Source organism: Rhinoraja longicauda, unplaced genomic scaffold, assembly GCF_053455715.1.
Source record: "Rhinoraja longicauda isolate Sanriku21f unplaced genomic scaffold, sRhiLon1.1 Scf000431, whole genome shotgun sequence".
Taxonomy (NCBI): domain Eukaryota; kingdom Metazoa; phylum Chordata; class Chondrichthyes; order Rajiformes; family Arhynchobatidae; genus Rhinoraja; species Rhinoraja longicauda.
Genome location: NW_027601648.1, coordinates 75,133 through 93,352, shown reverse-complemented (window position 1 = coordinate 93,352; position 18,220 = coordinate 75,133). Strand labels below are relative to the sequence as shown.

The 18,220-nt window shown below is 48.8% G+C and overlaps 1 protein-coding gene across 1 annotated transcript; it reads right to left on the bottom strand.

Annotated features, from left to right (window-relative positions):
• Nucleotides 1-162: 162 nt before the first annotated feature.
• On the bottom strand, nt 163-17,442 carry LOC144590964 (zinc finger SWIM domain-containing protein 1-like). The gene is made up of 6 exons (XM_078395327.1): nt 17,186-17,442; nt 14,488-14,596; nt 10,193-10,433; nt 5,539-5,974; nt 2,998-3,848; nt 163-215 (listed from the first exon to the last, which is right to left on the bottom strand). Exons 1-6 carry the CDS (start codon nt 17,440-17,442, stop codon nt 163-165), a joined length of 1,947 nt encoding a protein of 648 aa, XP_078251453.1.
• Nucleotides 17,443-18,220: the final 778 nt, after the last annotated feature.

The window sequence follows — 18,220 nt, the reverse complement described above, 5'->3', positions numbered from 1 at the left end:
TGTGCACACACTCAAACACACACAAGCGTAACACACACGGGGGTATGAAGAGAAAGCAACTTCAGATCCTGATTCCTGGGATCGCGGTGAATCACTGTGACTGTAAGCGTCTCTCACTGTCTGTCAGTCAGTCAGATCTGAAATCAGTTCTTACGCACATCTTCAACTTGCCTCGGTGGCTGGAGACGACGATTCTTGCTCTGTTGCACCAGTCACTGAAAACAAAGGAACACAACTAGTGAGTGATGTTGGAGGGGGCACAGCCGAGAGGGAAACAGACAGTAATAAATTATTGGGGGACGCACACAGTAATGTGTCCAGAGTGCACATGGTGCAAAACGGTAAAACAATATTTGAGAGAACATTCAGTAATAAATCATGATAGAGGGCTCGGTAAGTCCCACTGAGTTGCTCCAGCATTTTGGTCAATAAGTATCAGACGGCCTGTCTATCAGTGGAAAGGTAATCTTCTGATAGATAAAATGGTGAGAGGTGCAAAGTTTCAAGGAGATGTGCGAGGCAAGTTGTTTTTCTCGTTGTCACTTTACACGGAACGTACTGAGTGCCTGGACTATGCAAGGGTGGTGAATCTGTGGAATTCTTGGCCACAGAAGGCTGTGGAGGCAAAGCAGTGAATATATTTAAGGCAGAGATAGATAGATTCTTGATTAGTGCGGGTGTCAGAGGTTACGGGAGATTTCAATATGCAGGTAGACTGCGAAAGTCAGGTTGGTACTGGACCCTAAGAAAGGGAGTTTGTAGTGTGCCTCCGAGAAGGATTCTTAGAGCAGCTTGTACTGGAGCCCACCAGGGAGAAGGCAATTCTGGATTTAGTGTTGGGTAATGTACCGGATTTCATAAGGAAACTCAAGGTAAAGGAAACATTAGGAGGTAGTGACCATAATATGTTTTAATCTGCTATTTGAGAGAGAAGGTAAAATCAGAAGTGTCAGTATTGCAGTTGAACAAAGGGGACTATGGAGGCATGAGGGAGGAGCTGGCCAAAGTTGACTGGAAAGGGTCCCTAGCAGGGATGATGGTGGAACAGCAATGGCAGGAATTTCTGCGAATAATCCAGAAGATGCGGGATCATTTCATTCCAAAGAGGAAGAAAGATTCTAAGGGGAGTAAGAAGCAACTGGGTCTGACAAGGGAAGTCAAGGACAGTATAAAAATAAAAGAGAAACTTATAACATAGCAAAGATGAGTGGGAAGCCAGAGGATTGGGTAACTTTTAAAGAACAACAGAAGGTAACTAAAAAGGCAATACTGGGAGAATAGATGAAGTACGAAGGAAAGCTAGCCAAGAATATAAAGGATAATAAAAGCTTCTTTAGGTATGTGAAGAGGAAAAGATTAGTGAAGACAAATGTGGGTCCCTTGAAGACAGAAACAGGTGAATTTATTATGGGGAACAAGGAAATGGCAGACGAGTTGAAAAGGCACTTTGGTTCTTTATTCACTAAGAACGACACAAATAATCTCCCAGAAGTACTAGGGTACAGAGGATCTAGGGTGATGGAGGAACTGAAGGAAATTCACATCAGTCAAAATATCACGTTGGGAAGACCGATGGGACTGAAGGCTGATAAATCCCCAGGGTCTGGTCTGCATCCCAGGTTAGTCAAGGAGGTGGCTCTAGAAATCGTGGACGCATTGGTGATCATTTTACAATGTTCTATTGATTCTGGATCAGTTCCTGTGGATTGGAAGGTAGCTGATGTTATCCCACTTTTTAATAAAGGAGGGAGAGAGAAAACAGGGGATTATAGACCAGTTAGCCTGACATCAGTGGTGGGGAAGTTGCTGGAGTCAATTATTAAAGATGTAATAACGGTGCATTTGGAGAGCAGTAACAGTCAACATGGTCCAAGTCAGCATGGATTTATGAAGGGGAAATCTTGTTTGACTGAAAGTAAGCATGCAGGTACAGCAAGAGGATTTGAGTAGAGGAGCAAAGAGGTCCTTCTGCAGTTGTACAGGGCCCTGGTGAGGCCATACCTGGATATTGTGTGCAGTTTTGGTCTCCAAATTTGAGGAAGGACATTCTTGCTATTGAGGGAGAGCAGCGTAGGTTCACGAGGTTAATTCCCAGGATGGCGGGACTGGCATATGACGCAAGAATGGAACAAATGGGCTTGTATTCACAGGAATTTAGGATCAGAGCAGATCTTATAGAAACATATAAGATTATTAAGTCAAGTCAATTTTATTTGTATAGCACATTTAAAAACAACCCACGTTGATCAAAGTGCTGCACATCTGATTAGGAAAAAAAAAAAGAAACATACAGTGGCAGGCAGCCAAGACATTGGACAAGCTAGATGCTCCCGATGTTGGGGGAGTCCAGAAACAGGGGCCACAATTTTAGAATGAGAGCTAGGCCATTTAGAACTGAGATGAGGGAAAAACTTCTTCACCCAGAATTGTGAATTTGTGGAATTCTCTGCATCAGAAGGCAGTAGAGGCCGATTCACTGGATACATTCAAAAGAGAGTCAGATAGGGCTCTTAGGGCTAGCGGAATCAAGGGATATGGGGAGAAGGCAGGAACGGGGGAGATTATGGATGATCAACCATGATCACATTGAATGGCGGTGCGTACAGGCTCAAAGGGCCAAATGGTCTGCTCTTGCACTAATTGTCTATGTTTCTCTGTTATGGGGAGAAGGCAGGAGAATGGGGTGAGGGAGAGATGAATCAGCCATGAATGAATGGCGGAGTAGACTTGATGGGACAAATTGCCTAATCCTACTCCTGTCACATGATCTTATGAACCATATGTGGCGGTAGAGGTAGATGTGATAATGGAGTTTACGAGGCAGTAGATAGGCACATGGATATGCAAGGAATGGTGAGGTATGGATTATATGCAGGTAGATAAGCGATGGTCTTGGCATCATGTTCATTGTGTGCTGAAGGGCCTGTCCTTGTGCTGTGCTGCTCCATGTTTTGTGTGTCGTTGCTTCACTCTCTCTGAGACTGCGTCGCTACAAACCATTGGTTTCGGTGACTTGCACCTGGCCACCTCTGGCCCAGATGTCGGTGACGGCCGTCATGACCACCAGGCACCTGCCAAAGTCTTCGGCCGGACACCGGGCGGCGAGGGAGGAGAGTTTGCGAGCTACCTTGAGGGCCTGGCGGTATCGCTCCTGCTGCACCTTGGCCCGATCCCTCGGCGACGCGGGCGGGAGCTGACCGCCGAGGAAGTGCTCCTGCGTCCGGCGAGCGGCGCAGAGCGAGGGCTCAAAGAGGTCGGAGCCCAGCAGCCGCCGGAGAGCCAGGACGTGCCGGCAGGGGAGCTTCATGGAGGTGCGGAAGGCACACTGGCAGCTGGCCTGGTCCGTCACCAGGGCCCGGCGCCGGCACACGGGCCAGGCCCTCTCGGCCTCCACGCTGAGAAAGGAGACCGACTCCGCTTCCTGCAGCTCCGTCCGCACCCGGCAGAAGGCGAAGTCGGTGAGCAGCACCCGGTAGGAAGACTCCGCGGAGTTGTCCTCTGGCCCTGCGGGGGTCTCACTCTGCAACACCCGCTGGTCGCACTCGGCCCGCACCGTGTCCACGGCCTTCAGGAGGTCCCGGGTGAAGGAGGTCACGTCGGAGAAGTCCTCGACCGCGGCCGCCAGCCTCTGGCTCATCACCTGCACCCGCTGGAGGGTGCTGGTGAGGTAGCTCTCGTTCTCGTGCTTGAAGCCCTCCACCCACTGGCGGCGGGACCCGTGCCACGTCTTGTGGAAGTAGTCGACGGCGCTCTCTGCGTTGGAGTCCAGCAGCTGGCGGTACAGCAGGTCGTAGTCCTCAGTCGACGTCGCGTAACACATACTGTGCAGGATCTGCAGCAGCTGGCTCCTGGCGGGAAGAAAGGGTTAGAGGAGACAAGGTGAGGAACCTCCCGGTGCAGCACGGTGGCGTAGCGGTAGAGTTGCTGCTTTACAGTGCCAGTCCCAGGATCCATCCTGTCCACAGGCATTGTCTGTGTGGAGTTTGTACGTTCTCCCTGTGACCATGTGGGTTTCCTCCGGGTTCTCCGGGTTCCCCCCAAGTTCCAAAGACGTGCAGGTTTGTACGTTAATTGGCCTCTGTAAATTGTCCCGTGTGTCGCCCAGAACTAGTGTGAACCAAAGATACTAGAGGAACAAGATGGACCACTCCATTGAATTCGCCTATACTGAAGTGTAGTGTGTAAAGGAGCGGGACGTTCGCCATTTTAGTAAGCAAACCCCGCCGTTCGTTCTGCCTCTCGCAGTGTAATCAGTGTTTTGGGGGAACAGTATGTGTGATGATACCATTAAAATGCAGAAAATAACATCTATCAATTCATACATTTTTGTTATTTTTTCTTTTAAAATGTTTCTGCAATTTTCTGCCCACTAAAATGGCGCCATGTCCTTCTACGCTTTTTAACGTCGAGTGGTCTATCTTGTTCCTCTAGTATCTTTGGTGTGAACGGGTGATTAATGGTCGGTGTGGACTCAGTGGGGCAAAGGGCCCGTTTCCAATCTGTATTTCCGAAACTAAACCAAACTCTCACCTCAACAGTCCCCAGCGGCTACATCAAAAACTCCACCGTTTCTTTCCCTACGAAAAATAAAGTGACCTCCTCAATGACTACTGAACAGTGGAGTCAAACAGCACGGAAATAGGCCTCTCGGCCCAACTCGTCCTTGCTGACCAACATGCCCCATCTAATGCTGACCAAGATGCCCCATCTAATGCTGACCAAGATGCCCCATCTAATGCTTACCAAGATGCCCCATCTAATGCTGACCAAGATGCCCCATCTAATGCTGACCAGATGCCCCATCTACAGAAAGGGGAGAGGAGGGGGCAAAAGGGGAAGGAGCAGGCAAAGGGGGAGAGGAGGGTGGAAAGGAGGGAGAGTGGGGCAGGGGTAGACTGGATTGTGCAGACCATGTTGAGGAATGAGTCGCACCCTTATCTGACCCACGCCGTGACAGGAGGAGGAATATTTGGGATAACCCAACCTCCCCCTCCCCCGCCCACTCCGGTCCCAGGATGGAATCACGATGCCAGAGCTTATTGTTGCCCGATGGTGGAGGAGAGGGGAAAGGAGGAGAGTAGAGGGAAGGAAAGGAGGCGGGAGGAGGAGAGTAGGAGGAAGAGTGGAGGACGGGGAAGGAGGAGAGGAAGGGTGAAGGAGGAGAGGAAGGGTGAAGGAGGAGAGGAGTGGGTGAAGGAGGGGTGCAGTGGGTGAGGAGGAGGAGGAAGAAACAGGAGTAGGGGAAAGGAGAGAAGGGGCGGAGGAGAAGGAGAGAAGGGGCGGAGGAGAAGAGGGAGATGGAGGAAGGAGGGGGAGAAAGAAAGAAGGGAAGGAGGAGTGGGTAAGATAGAAGGAAAGAAAAAAGAGAGAGAGGGCAGAGTGTGGAGGAGATGGGACATGGGTAGACTGGATTGTGCAGAGGGATGAGAGTCACAACTTTACCAAACCAACACAATCTGACAGGAGGAGGAATATTTGGGCCCCCCACCCGCCCGCTCCGCTCCGGCCCCACGAGGGAATGGCGGTGCCAGTGCTTACTGTTGCCCGGCGGTCACGTGCAGCTTCTCTGCGGTCACGTGGTCCTGGAAGACGCTCAGGGTGTGGGCGAGGCAGGCCAGCAGCTTGCAGTGGGGCAGCACGTCGGTCACCAGCTCCCCGTCGCATGCCTTGCCGCCGACCACCACCGCCCGCGTTCCCTCCGCCGCCGGGTTCTTCTGCCTGAAGATGCGCAGAAGCTGCCGGACGGTCTCGCGCTCCTCGCTCTGCAGGAACCACAGGCACGCCAGCTCGCTCTCCCCGTTGCCGTCGATGGCCAGCAGCAGGTAGGTGGGCAGCCACAGGCCCGCCCAGCTGTAGGTGGCGCCCACCAGCAGCACCTCAGGGAACCTCTCGAAGGTCTGCTTCATGCGGCCGTCCTGGTAGTAGATGGCCTGCAACACGTTGGCCTTGTTCACCACCACCACCACCGTGCCGTCTGCAAACAAACGCAGATAAGAGTTATAGAAACACAGAAAATAGGTGCAGGAGGCCATTTGGCCCTTCGAACCAGCACCGCCATTCACTGTGATCATGGCTGATCATCCACAATCAGTAACCGGTGCCTGCCTTCTCCCCATATCCCTTGATACCACTAGCGCCTAGAGCTCTATCTAACTCTCTTTTAAATTCATCCAGTGAATTGGCCTCCACTGCCTTCTGTGGCAGAGAATCCCACAAATTCACAACTCTCTGGGTGAAAAAGTGTCTTCTCACCTCAGTTTTAAATGGCCTCTCCTTTATTCTTAGACTGTGTCCCCTGGTTCTGGACTCCCCCAACATTGGGAACATTTTTCCAGCATCTAGCTTGTTCAGTCCTTTTATAAAGTATTCAGACCCCTTCAGCTTTTCCACATTTTGTTACATTACAGCCTTATTTTAAAATGGATTAAATTCTTTTTTTTAAAATCGTCAATCTACACGCAATACCCCAGAATGAAGAAGCGAAAACAGGTGTTTAGAAACTTTTGCAAAGTAATTTAAAAGAAATAGCTGAAATATCACATTTACATAAGTATTCAAACCTTTGCTATGACGCTCAAAATTGAGCTGAGGTTCATTTTGTTTCCATTGATTATCCTTGAGATGTTTCTACAACTTGATTGAAGTCCACCAGTGGTAAATTAAATTGATTGTACATGATTTGGAAAGGCACACACCTGTCTATATAAGGTCCCACAGTTGACAGTGCATGTCACAGCAAAAACCAAGCCATGAAGACGAAGGAATTGTCCGTAGACCTCCAAGACAGGATTGTGTTGAGACACAGATCTGGGGAAGGGTATTAAACACTTTCTGCAGCATTGCAGGTCCCGAAGAGCACAGTGGCCTCCATCATTCTTAAATGGAAAAAACTTTGGAACCACCAGGACTCTTCATAGAGCTGGCCACTCGGTCAAACTGAGCAATCAGGGGAGAAGGGCCTTGGTCAGGGAGGTGACCAAGAACCCGATGATCACTCTGACAGAGCTCCAAAGTTCCTCTGTGAAGATGGGAGAACCTTCCAGAAGGCCAACTTTCCTGCAGCACTCCACCAGTCAGGCCTTTATGGTTGAGTGGCCAGACGGAAGCCACTCCTCAGTAAAAGGCACATGATGGCCTGCTTGGAGTTTGCCAAAAGGCACCAAAAGGACTCTCTGACCATGAGAAATAAGATTCTCTTGTCTGATGAAACCAAGATTGAACTCTTTGGCCTGAATGCCAAATGTCACGTTTGGGGGAAACCAGGCACTGCTCATCACCTGGTGAATACCATACCTACAGTGAAGCATGGTGGTGGCAGCATCATGTTGTGGGGATGTTTTTCAGCGGCAGGAACTGGGACACTAGTCAGGATCAAGGGAAAAATGAACAGAGCAAAGTAAAGAGAGATCCTTGATGAAAACCTGCTCCAGAGCATTCTGGACCTCAAACTGGGGAGGAGGTTCACCTTCCAACAGGACAATGACCCCAAGCACACAGCCAAGACAACGCAGGAGTGGCTTCATGACAAGTCTGTGAATGTCCTTGAGTGGCCCAGCCAGAACCCGGACTTGAACCCGGACATCTCTGGAGGGACCTGAAAATAGCTGTGCATCGACACTCCCCATCCAACCTGACAGAGCTTGAGAGAAGAATGGGAGAAATTACCCAAATACAGGTGTGCCAAGCTTGTAGCGTCATACCCAAGAAGACTTGAGGCTATAATTACTGCCAAAGATGCCTCAACAAAGTACTGAGTAAAGGGTCTGACTGAATACATATGTAAATGTGATATGTTATTTCTTTTTAATTACTTTGCAAAATTTTCTAAACACTTGTTTTCACTTTTTTATTATGGGGTATTGTATGTAGATTGATGATAAAAAAATAATTGAATCCATTTTAAAATAAGGCTGCAACATTACAAAATGTGGAAAAAGTGAAGGTGTGTGAATACTTTCTGAATGCACTGTATATCTAACTCTCTCATGAAGCCCTCCCCTCTGGGCACATCCTGACACAAAAACAGCCTCTCCCCACGAGTGGTAGCTCTAGTTAACAACCACTCTACACCACTACATTCTGGTCTGTAAGACAAACAATTATGAACTCTCCAAGTGCATTTTAGATATTTACACGTGCAATATTAAGCAAAGCTGCCACATTACTCTTGCACTTTTTTTTACATTGTTTAATTATAATGTTTTTTTAATTGTCTGCTGTCTTGTGTTTTTATCACGTGTAGTAAAGCACCAAATCAAATTCCTTGTTTGTGAACAAACTAGGCCGATAAATTGAGTCGGATTCTCAAATGGATTCTGAACAAAGCCCTGGTAACGCACAGTGGCAGTGGTGAGGTACGTTTGCCTTCATCGGTCGGTGCACTGAGTACAAGAGTCAGATAGTCGAGATGCAGCTCTATCAAACTCTGGAGAAACAAGGATCTGCAGATGCTGGTTCATGACAAAAGACAAAGTGCGAGAATAACTCAGCAGGTCAGGTAGTATCTCTGGAGTTTCCCCTCGCCCCTGACTCTCGGTCTGAGTAAGAGTCTTGACCTGAAATGTCTCCGATTCTTTTTCTCCAGAGATGCTGCCTGACCCGCTGAGTTACTGCAGCGTTTTGTGTCCATCTCCAGTGTAAACAAGCACCTACAGTTCTTTCCCACACATGTCTGGAAAACATGGATACGTGATGTATCAGGTCGGGACCCTTCTTCAACTAATTGTGGCAAGTCGGGGGAGGGGGGGGGGGGGGGTAGGGGAGGAGGAGGAAGAAAGCTGGAAGAGAGATGGGGGCAGGACAAAGCCTTGCAAGTGACAGGTGGAGGAAGGAACTGCAGATGCAGCCTGGGTGGGGTGGGTGGGGTTACAGGAGGGAAGAGTCATCTAAAGAGAGCGTGGCATGATCCAAGAGTTGCTGCCTTACAGCGCTACAGACCCGGGTTTCATCTTGACTGTGGGTGTGGTCTGTATGGAGTTTGTACGTTCATTGGTTTTCTCTGGGTGTTTCGGTTTCCGCCCACACTCCAAAGACTTGCAGTATTGTAGGTTACTTGGTTTCAGTAAGTTGTAATAAGAAATGGCCCCTTGTGTGTGTAAGTTAGCGTACAGGACCATCGCTGGTCAGCACCAACTCGATGGGCCGAACGGCCAGTTTCCGCGCTGTATCTCTGAAGTGTAAAAGTCATTGACTATCCCAGGGGAGAGGAGGGAGCGATCTAGTGACAAGACAGTGCACTATCATGAGATGGGGGAAGGAGGATCCACACCCAATCCTCATCCATTTATTTGGAATATTGGGAGCAGTTCTGGCCCCATGTCTAAGGAAGGGTGTGCTGGCAGTGGAGAGGGTCCAGAGGAGGTTTACCAGAATGATACCAGGGAATGTCAGGGTTAACATCTGATCAGTGTTTGACGGCACTGGGCCTGTACTCGCTGGAGTTTAGAACGATGAGGAGGGGCCTCGTTGAAACTTACCAGATAGTGAAATACCAGGGTAGAGTGCATGTGGAAAGGATCTTTCCACTCGTGGGAGAGTCTAGGAATCATGGCTGATCTATCTTTCCCTCTCAACCCCATTTGCCACCCTAACGAATGAAGAACCTGTCAATCTCTGCTTTATAAATAGCCACAGACTTGGCCTCCACAGCCATCTGTGGCAATGATTTCCACAGATCCATCACCCTCTGACTAAAGATATTCCTTCTCATCTCCTTTCTAAAGGAACATCCTTTTATTGTGAGGCTGTGCCCTCTGGTCCATGACTCTCCCACTAGTGTAAACATCCTCGCCACATCCACTTTATCCAGGCCTTTCACTATTCGGTAAGTTTCAATGAGGTCCCCCCTCATCCTTCTAAACTCCAGCGAGTACAGGCCCAGAGCCATCAAATGCTCATCATACGTTAACCCAATAAAGGGGGGATCCGCATTATTCCGGAATGAAGGAAGGATGCAGGATACCCCAGGACAAGAGAGGGAGAGGTGCAAACCTGGAGCAGCCGGTTAGGCCTGGGACAAGTGAGGAGACCTTCACCTCCCTTGATTCTTGATCAGTCCGGGTGTCAGAGGTTATGGGGAGAAGGCAGGAGAATGGGGTTAGGGGAGAGAGAGATAGATCAGCCATGATTGAATGACGGAGTAGACCTGATGGGCCGAATGGCCTAATTCTACTCCTATTCCTTATGACCTTACCCGTGACGGCTGCCAGTGTGGGCACCATCATCTCCAAGTCGGTTTTGTTGGCCTTGAACTCGTCCCATTTCTCCTTGCGTGCGGGGCTATGGTCATCCTCATCAGTGAGCACCTTGCCGGCAACCTCCCCCAGCTGCACCTGGACACCCGCTCCATTACTCCGCAGCGAGACGATGGAAGTGGGGTCCACGCGCAGCGCTGTAACAAAGTGCCTTTGGTGCCGGAGCCTCTCCTCCTCTTCCTGTGGGGTACAAGCAAGGTCCTAGGGTCAGTTCATCCGGTTTGGAGGTCAATTGTCCTCTGTAAATTACCCCGAGCGTGTCGGGAGTGGATGAGAAAGTAGGACAACATAGAACCAGTGCACACAGGTGGTCGATGATCAGCGTGGACGAGGTAGGCCTATGTTTCCATGCTGTATCTGTAAACTAAGCTCAGATCCCATATTAGAACACAGACCAGCACAGGAATGGGCCCTCCAGCCTACATTATCTGTGCCAAACATCATGCCAAGTTGAACTGATCTCATCTCCCTGTACATGATCCATATCGCTCTATTCCCTGAACTTCCATGTGCCTTTCCCAAAGCCTCTTAAACACCACTATCGTATCTGCATCCACCACCATCTCTAGCAGTGCATTCCCAGCCCCCACCCCTCTCTGTGTAAAAATCTTGCCTCGCACATTAAACCTCCCCCCTCTCACCATATCACTCTGCCGTCTAGTGTTGTACATCTCCACCCTGGGGACAAGCCTCTGATTGCCGACCTTATGTGTGCCTCTCAAAACTTGATATACTTCCGTCGAGTCTTCCCTCAACCTCTGACGCTCCAGAGAAAATAACCCAAGTTTATTCAACCTCCCCCTGTAGCTGAAACCCTCTAATCCAGGCAGCATTCTGGTCAACCTCCTCTGCACCCTCTCCAAAGCCTCCACACCTTTCCTGTAATGGGGCGACTAGAACTGCACATAATACTCCAAATGCAATGTAACAAAAGCGCGATAGAGCTGCATCAATGACTTGCTGACTCTTATATTTAATGCCCCTAGCACAGAAGACAAGCATACCACACGTTTCACCCATACTGGTTAACATATGATGACCGTTTGTCACCACTGGGCCTGTACTCGCTAGAGTTTAGAAGAATGAGGGGGACCTCATTGAAACGTACCGAATGGTGAAACGTTTGGATAAATGTGGAGAGGATGCTTCCTCCAGTGGGAGAATGTCAGACTAGAGGCCATAGCCTCAGAATTAAAGGACGTTCCTTTAGGAAGGAGAGGAGGAGGAATTTCTTTAGTCAGAGGGTGGTGAATTGGTGGAATTCTTTGTCACAGAAGACTGTGGAGGCCAAGTCAATGGATATATTTATGGCAGAGATAGATGGATTCTTAATTAGTGCAGGTGTCAGGGGTTATGGGGAGAAGGCAAGAGAATGGGGTTAGGAGGGAGAGATAGATCAGCCATGATTGAATGGCGGAATAGACGATGGGGCTGAATGGCCTAATTCTGCTCCTATCACTTATGAGGCCTTCTTCCCCACCCCATCGACTTGTGCTGCCTCCTTCAGTGAGCTATGAACTTGAACTCCAAGATCCCTCTGCACATCAATGTTGTTAATGGTCATGTCATTAACTGTATACTCTCTCCTTGCATTTAACCTGTCAAAGTGCATCACCTCACACTTGCTCGGGTTAAACTCCATCTGCCATTTCTCCGCCCCTTTCTGCAGCTGGTCTACGTTCTGCTATCTACTGACAACATTTCTCGCTGTCTGCAACTCCTAATTTTGGTGTCATTAGCAACTTTACTCATCAACCCATCTACATTTACGCCTCGGTCAAATATATATAACGTCCTCTCCACATCTATCCTGGGCGGCGCGGACTTGGTGGGCCGAAAAGGCCTGTTTCCGGCTGTATATATATGATATGATATGATGATAATACAAAATCTCTCTAACTCTGGCCCCAGCCCATTCCTGAATTTTTATCCCTGCCCAATTGACTTTGCCTTCAACAGCTATTTGGAACTTTCTCCCTCTGTGTCTCTGCACCTCCACAACTACCATGGGGTAAAAACAATCGGACTAGCTTCCCCATCTAGTTTAGTCTAGTTTCTTGTCACGTGTACCAAACAGCTTTTTTGTTGCATGCTACCAGTCCATGGAACGACTATCCCTGATTACAATCAAGCCGTCCAGTCGAAATGTGCAGGAAGAAACTGCAGATGCTGGTTTAAACCGAAGATAGATACAAAAAGCTGCTGTAACTCAGCGGGTCAGGAAGCATCAATCTGAAGATGGGTCTCGACGTGAAATTTCACCTATTCCTTTTCTGGTCTGAAGACGGGTCTTGCCCCGAAACGTCATGTATTCCTTTTCTCCAGAGATGCTGTCTGACCTGCTGAGTTCCTCCGGATTTTTGTGTCTAAGCCGTCCACAGTCCACAGACACAGGATAAAGGGAATAATGATTAGCATCAGATAAAGTCCAGTAAAGTCCAATTAAAGATAGTCTGAGGGTCTCCATTCTATGCCTCTCATGAACAGATATACTTCTCTCAGATCACCCTCAGACACTCTTGCCTCCTTAAACCCCATTATAAGACATTCCTTGAAACCCAGCATCTCCACCCAAGTTATAGGTCATCTCCAGAATCACTGCTAAGGCAGTTCACATCAATTACTTTGATAATGTCCCTGAAAGCTGGAGATATTTTTAGTGTGTTAGAACTACGTGAATAAAACTTGTTACTGTGAGGGAAATGACTAGTGATATTGAGTGTATCAGTCTGACTCTGTTAAACAATGGCAAAGTTGTCAGAGTTCAGAGGCTGGATTGATATCCCAGTGGGGGAGTGTGATATCATCCCATAGAATCACACCGGCTCTTCCACCTACATTGTTGGCAATGACCATCAAGCACCCATCTTGTTCTGTTCTATGTGTCGGGGCAGCACGGTGGTGCAGCGGAAGAGTTGCTGTGTTACAGCGCCAGAGACTCGGGTTTGATCCTGACTACGGGTGCTGTCTGTACGGAGATTGTACGTTCTGCCCGTGGGTTTTCTTCGGGAGCTGCGGTTTCCTCTCACACTCTAAAGATGTACACATTTATAGGCTAATTGGCTTGCTAAAATTGAAAGTTGTCCCTGATGTGGGTAGGATAGCATTAATGTGCATGGATTGCTGGTCAGCCTGGACTCGGTGGGCTGAAGGGCCTGTTTCCACGCTGTATGTTTAAACTAAACAGCAGATTCCAGTTTACGCCAATTCTAGACACAAAAAGCTGGAGTAGCTCAGTGGGTCAGACAACAACTCTGGAGAAAAGAAAAAGGTGACATTTCGGGTCGAGACCCTTCTTCAGACCAGCCAGGAAGGATCCGAAACGTCACCTATTTCTTTTCTCCAGAGATGATGCTTGACCCGCTGAGTTACTCCAGCTTGTTGTGTCCATCTTTGTTGCTATGTATTATGTTTTCTTGAGCCAATGCTGCACAAATCCCATTTTATTGCACCCTACAGCTTTAAGTCCCACCGATATGTGTTGGTGCCACAGGTAACATTCTCTCACGGGCAAAGACAAGGGCAGAGAGACAGAGTTCTGATAAACTCTTTATAAATAATTACGTGGACATATTCTGGACGGCACGGTGGCGCAGCTGTAGAGTTGCTGCCTTACAGCGCTTGCAGCGCCGGAGACCCGGGTTCAATCCCGACTACGAGTGCTGTCTGTGTGGAGTTTTTACGTTCCCCTCTGTGTGGGTTTTCTCCGAGATCATCAGTGTCCTCCCACACTCCAAATATGTACAGGTGTCGAAGTTATTTGGTTTGGTGTATGTGTAGATTGTCCCTAGTGTGGAGGAGAGTGTTAATGTGGGGGGATCGCCGGTCGGCGCGCACTCGGTGGGCCGAAGGGCCTGTTTCTGTGCTGTATCACTGAACTAGGATATTCAACCGCCCAGGATCCAAGGCTGGAACCGCGCGTGTACAAAACTAGTAGAATGCTCTCTGAAAACGTGGAGAGGTGGGACAACACACACACACACCTCCCCCCCCACACAGAGACACAGACACACACACAGACACCACCCCCGCCCCCCCCACACACACACACACACACCCCCCCCCACACACACACACACACCACCCCCGCCCCCCCGACACACACACACACACACACAGACACCACCCCCGCCCCCCCCCCCACACACACACACACACACACACTGACCCGACAAACTGAAGCAGTGGCAGATCCAACAACTCCACCTGGCTGGTGTGTGTGTTCTGCTTTTACCTGCGGCACCGTGTGGTTATGCGATTCATTCATCTCTTTCACCACAAACTTGTTTCCATCCGCAGAAAGCCGGACTTTAATGACACAGGGACACTTCATCTTGTTGGTTCTGAAAAAGACAGTGGGAGGCAGTGTGTAAGCCAACTGGGTGAACACCAGCAAACGATAGACACAAAATGCTGGAGTAACTCAGCGGGTCATGCATCATCTCTGGAGAAAAGGAATAGGTGGCGCTTCGGATCGAGACCCTTCTTCAGTTTTGTTTAGTTTAGTTTATTGTCACGTGTACCGATGTACAGTGAAAAGCTTTGTTGCATGCTAACCAGTCAGTGGGAAAACAATACATGATTACAATCGAGCCATTTACAGTGATTTACATCACAAAGGAATAACATTTAGTGCAAGGTAAAGTACAAAGAAAGATAGTCCGAGGGTCACCAATGAGGAAGATCACAGTTCAGGACTGCTCTCTCGTTGTGGTAGGATGATTCAGACCAGCAGTGTATGGCTATCTTTTACAATCATCACAGAATCCAACAGAAATATTCCATTGACATTGGCCATGAAGCAGTGTGAGTGGGAAGACAAGATGGTGTGCTGAATGACTGCCCTTTGACGGATAATAAACTCTTTCACAAACTGGGGGGACTTGAAGCAACAGCTGCAATAAAATGTGATTCATGCAGGATTGGTGTAAGATAACATAGTACATAACAAAGGAAATGGACACAAAATGCTGGAGTAACTCAGCGGGTCAGGCAGCATCTCTGGAGAAAAGGAATAGGTGACATTTCTGGTTGGGACCCGTTATCAGACTGAGAGTCAGAGGAGAGGGGACTAGGGGGATGAAGGGTTACAAAGAACAAATGAATGAAAGATATGAAAGAACAAATCAAAGCCAGCAACAATGATAAAGAAAAGGTGGAGTCCACAATGGTCCATTGTTGGCGGTGGAGAAGGTGATAAGAAGTTGATACAAACAGTGAAACTAAGCAAGACGACAGTGAAATTAATAGGACGACGAGAATGGGAGAAACTTCTAGTTTACCTCCCCCCTGACTCTCAGTCTTAAGACGGGTGTCAAACCGAAACGTCACCTATTATTTTTCTCCAGAGATGCTGCCCTACCTGCTGAGTTGCTTCACCATTTTGTGTCTATCTTCAGTGTAAATCAGCATCTGTAGTTTCTTCCTACACATAGTACATAACAAGCTGGGTGCTTGATGGTCATTGCAGGCGGAAGACCCTGTGTGATTTAATGGGATAATATCACACTCCCCCACTGGGATATCAATCCAGTCTCTGAACCATAAAACACAAACTATCAAATTGTCAATTGTCCCAAGTGTGCAGGCAGTGGATGGCAAAGTGGGATAACATGGATAATACCGTGTCCCTTGTGTTAACACAGCAAATTGTATGTCACAAGTGGAATAGATAGGATGAATGCATAAATCATTTATCCAGGATTGGGGAATCAAGATCCAGAGGACAGTTTAACATGAGAGGGGAAAGATTTAAAAAGAACACAAGGGGTAACCTTTTCCGCACAGTGGGGTGGTAAATGGAACTAGCTTCCAGATGAGGTAGTTGAGGCAGGTACTCTAGCATTTAAAAGACGTTTGGAAAGGTACATGGATAGGAAAGGTTCTGAGGGCAGGTGGGACTGGTGTACATGGGCCATCTCGATGAGCATGGGCAAGTTGGACCGAAGGGCCTATTTCTGTGTGGGATGACTCTACCACTTTATACAATCCCAGCGAGTCGTAGGTGCGGGTAGGAATGGGAAAATGCAGGGGGGGGGGGAAGAGAGAAGGAGAGAGAGGTAGAAAGGTACAGGAGGAGAGAGGTAGAGAGGTGGAGACGGAGAGAGGGAGAGGGAGAAAGGGAGAGAGGGAGAGGTGGAGGTGAGACAGGGGGGGAGAGAGGTGGGGAGACACACACACACACAATCAAAGATGAACAAAGAGTGCAAAAGAGAGAAAAAAATGAACAGAGGGGAGAGAGAGACAGAGGGAAAAAAGAGAAAGAGACAGACAGGGGCAGCAGAGGAGCTGCTGCCTCACAGCGCCGGAGACTCAGGTTCGATCCTGACTACGGGTGCTGTCTGTACGGAGATTGTACGTCCTCCCTGTGACCATGTGGGTTTTTTCCAAGTGCTTTCCTTCCACATTCTCAAGGCGTGCAGGTTTGTGGGTTAATTTGCTTTTGTAAATTGCCCCTCGTGTGTAGAGAGTGGATGAGAAAGTGGGATAACATAGAACTAGTGTGAATGGATGATTGGTGGGCGGTGTGGACTCGATGGGCCGAAAGGCCTGTTTCCATGATGTAACTCTAAACAAAACTAACTACCCGGCTAAACATATTATTAAATTTAAAAGGATAAAAACATCTTTAAATAAGAAGGTAGGAAACAGGAGCAGGTGTCGACCATGTTCCATGTTCTCCCACTTTGTCATCCACTCCCGACACACTCGGGATGATTTACAGAGGGCCAATTAACCAAGAAACCCGCACATGTTTTGGATATGGGAGGAAACTGAAGCACACAGAAGAAACACAGCCGATCACAGAGAGGACGTGCAAACTCCACACACGGAGAGCACCCGTGGTCAGGATGGAACCGGGATCCCCGGCGTTGTGAGGCAGCGGCTCTACCAACTGTGCCGCTGTGTCGCCCCTGCAAGTATTTCCTCACCTCTGGATTGTCCGTTTGCCGGATCCTTTGGTCTTGAATAACTTGCCGCCGTGAATGCACGCGTAGTCGATCTCGGCAAAGTTCAGCGCGTCGTTCATCGGGCGCTTGGGTGCCCGACGCCGCTGCGCCTTGATGGTCTGCGAGTGCCTGGTCCACATCTGTACGGAGCTGTCCCTCTGGTAGCACCGGTACTCCCGGTGCAGCTCGCTGTAGCTCGAGAACTCGGCGCCCACTCGGAAACCCACCACCTGGGACATGGCTGCACGTGCGTCAGATGGAGTTGGCAGACTGATCCCACCTGGAGAGCGGGCACTGAGAATAGACCACAGGCAGCAGCTGCAGGTCAGCCAAGGTAGAACACATCACAACAGCTCATATATAGAGTTCAAGAACAGCACGGTGGTCCAACTGTAGAGTCACCGCCTCACAGCGCCAGAGACCCAGGATCCATCCTTTGCTCAGATGCTGTCTTTACAGATTTCTTTAGACTTCAGAGAAGAAACAGGCCCTTCAGCCCACTGAGTCCGCGCCGTATACTAGCACTATACTACATGATAGGACAATTTACAATTTTACAGAAGCTAATTAACCTGCACATCTTTGAAGTGTGGGAGAAACACAAGATCTCAGCAATGTAATTCTCAGCATTGGGAGGAAAATCACGGGATTGTGGATCGGGGTTGGGGGCAATCCTTGATTCAGGTAGGCTGCAAGTTTCTGGGATTGGGATAATCGCCCGTGTGTGGGTGGGGGGTAATTCTCTGGGCATCTTGCAATGCTCAGCATTGGGATTGGGATAGCATTGGGATAAATCAATCCCTGATTTACATAGGATGCTCATTACTGGGATTTAGATCAAAATTGCCCGTGTGTGGGTGGGGGATAATTCCCTGGGTTTAGGGGAGGTGCATCTTGCGATATACCACATTGGGATAGGGAACAATCCCTATGGATATTTCTGGCATTGCAATAATAATTGCCCGTGTGCAGGTGGGGATAATTCCCTGGGTTGGGGGGAGGGGCATCCTGCAATGC

Coding starts and splice junctions, on each gene's coding strand:
- LOC144590964 (XM_078395327.1), bottom strand. CDS start 17,442: ATGTCCCAGGTGGTGGGTTTCCGAGTGGGCGCCGAGTTCTCGAGCTAC. Junction 14,597..17,185: donor GGCAAACGGACAATCCAGAG/GTGAGGAAATAC, acceptor TGTCTTTTTCAG/AACCAACAAGATGAAGTGTC. Junction 10,434..14,487: donor ATAACCACACGGTGCCGCAG/GTAAAAGCAGAA, acceptor TGTACCCCACAG/GAAGAGGAGGAGAGGCTCCG.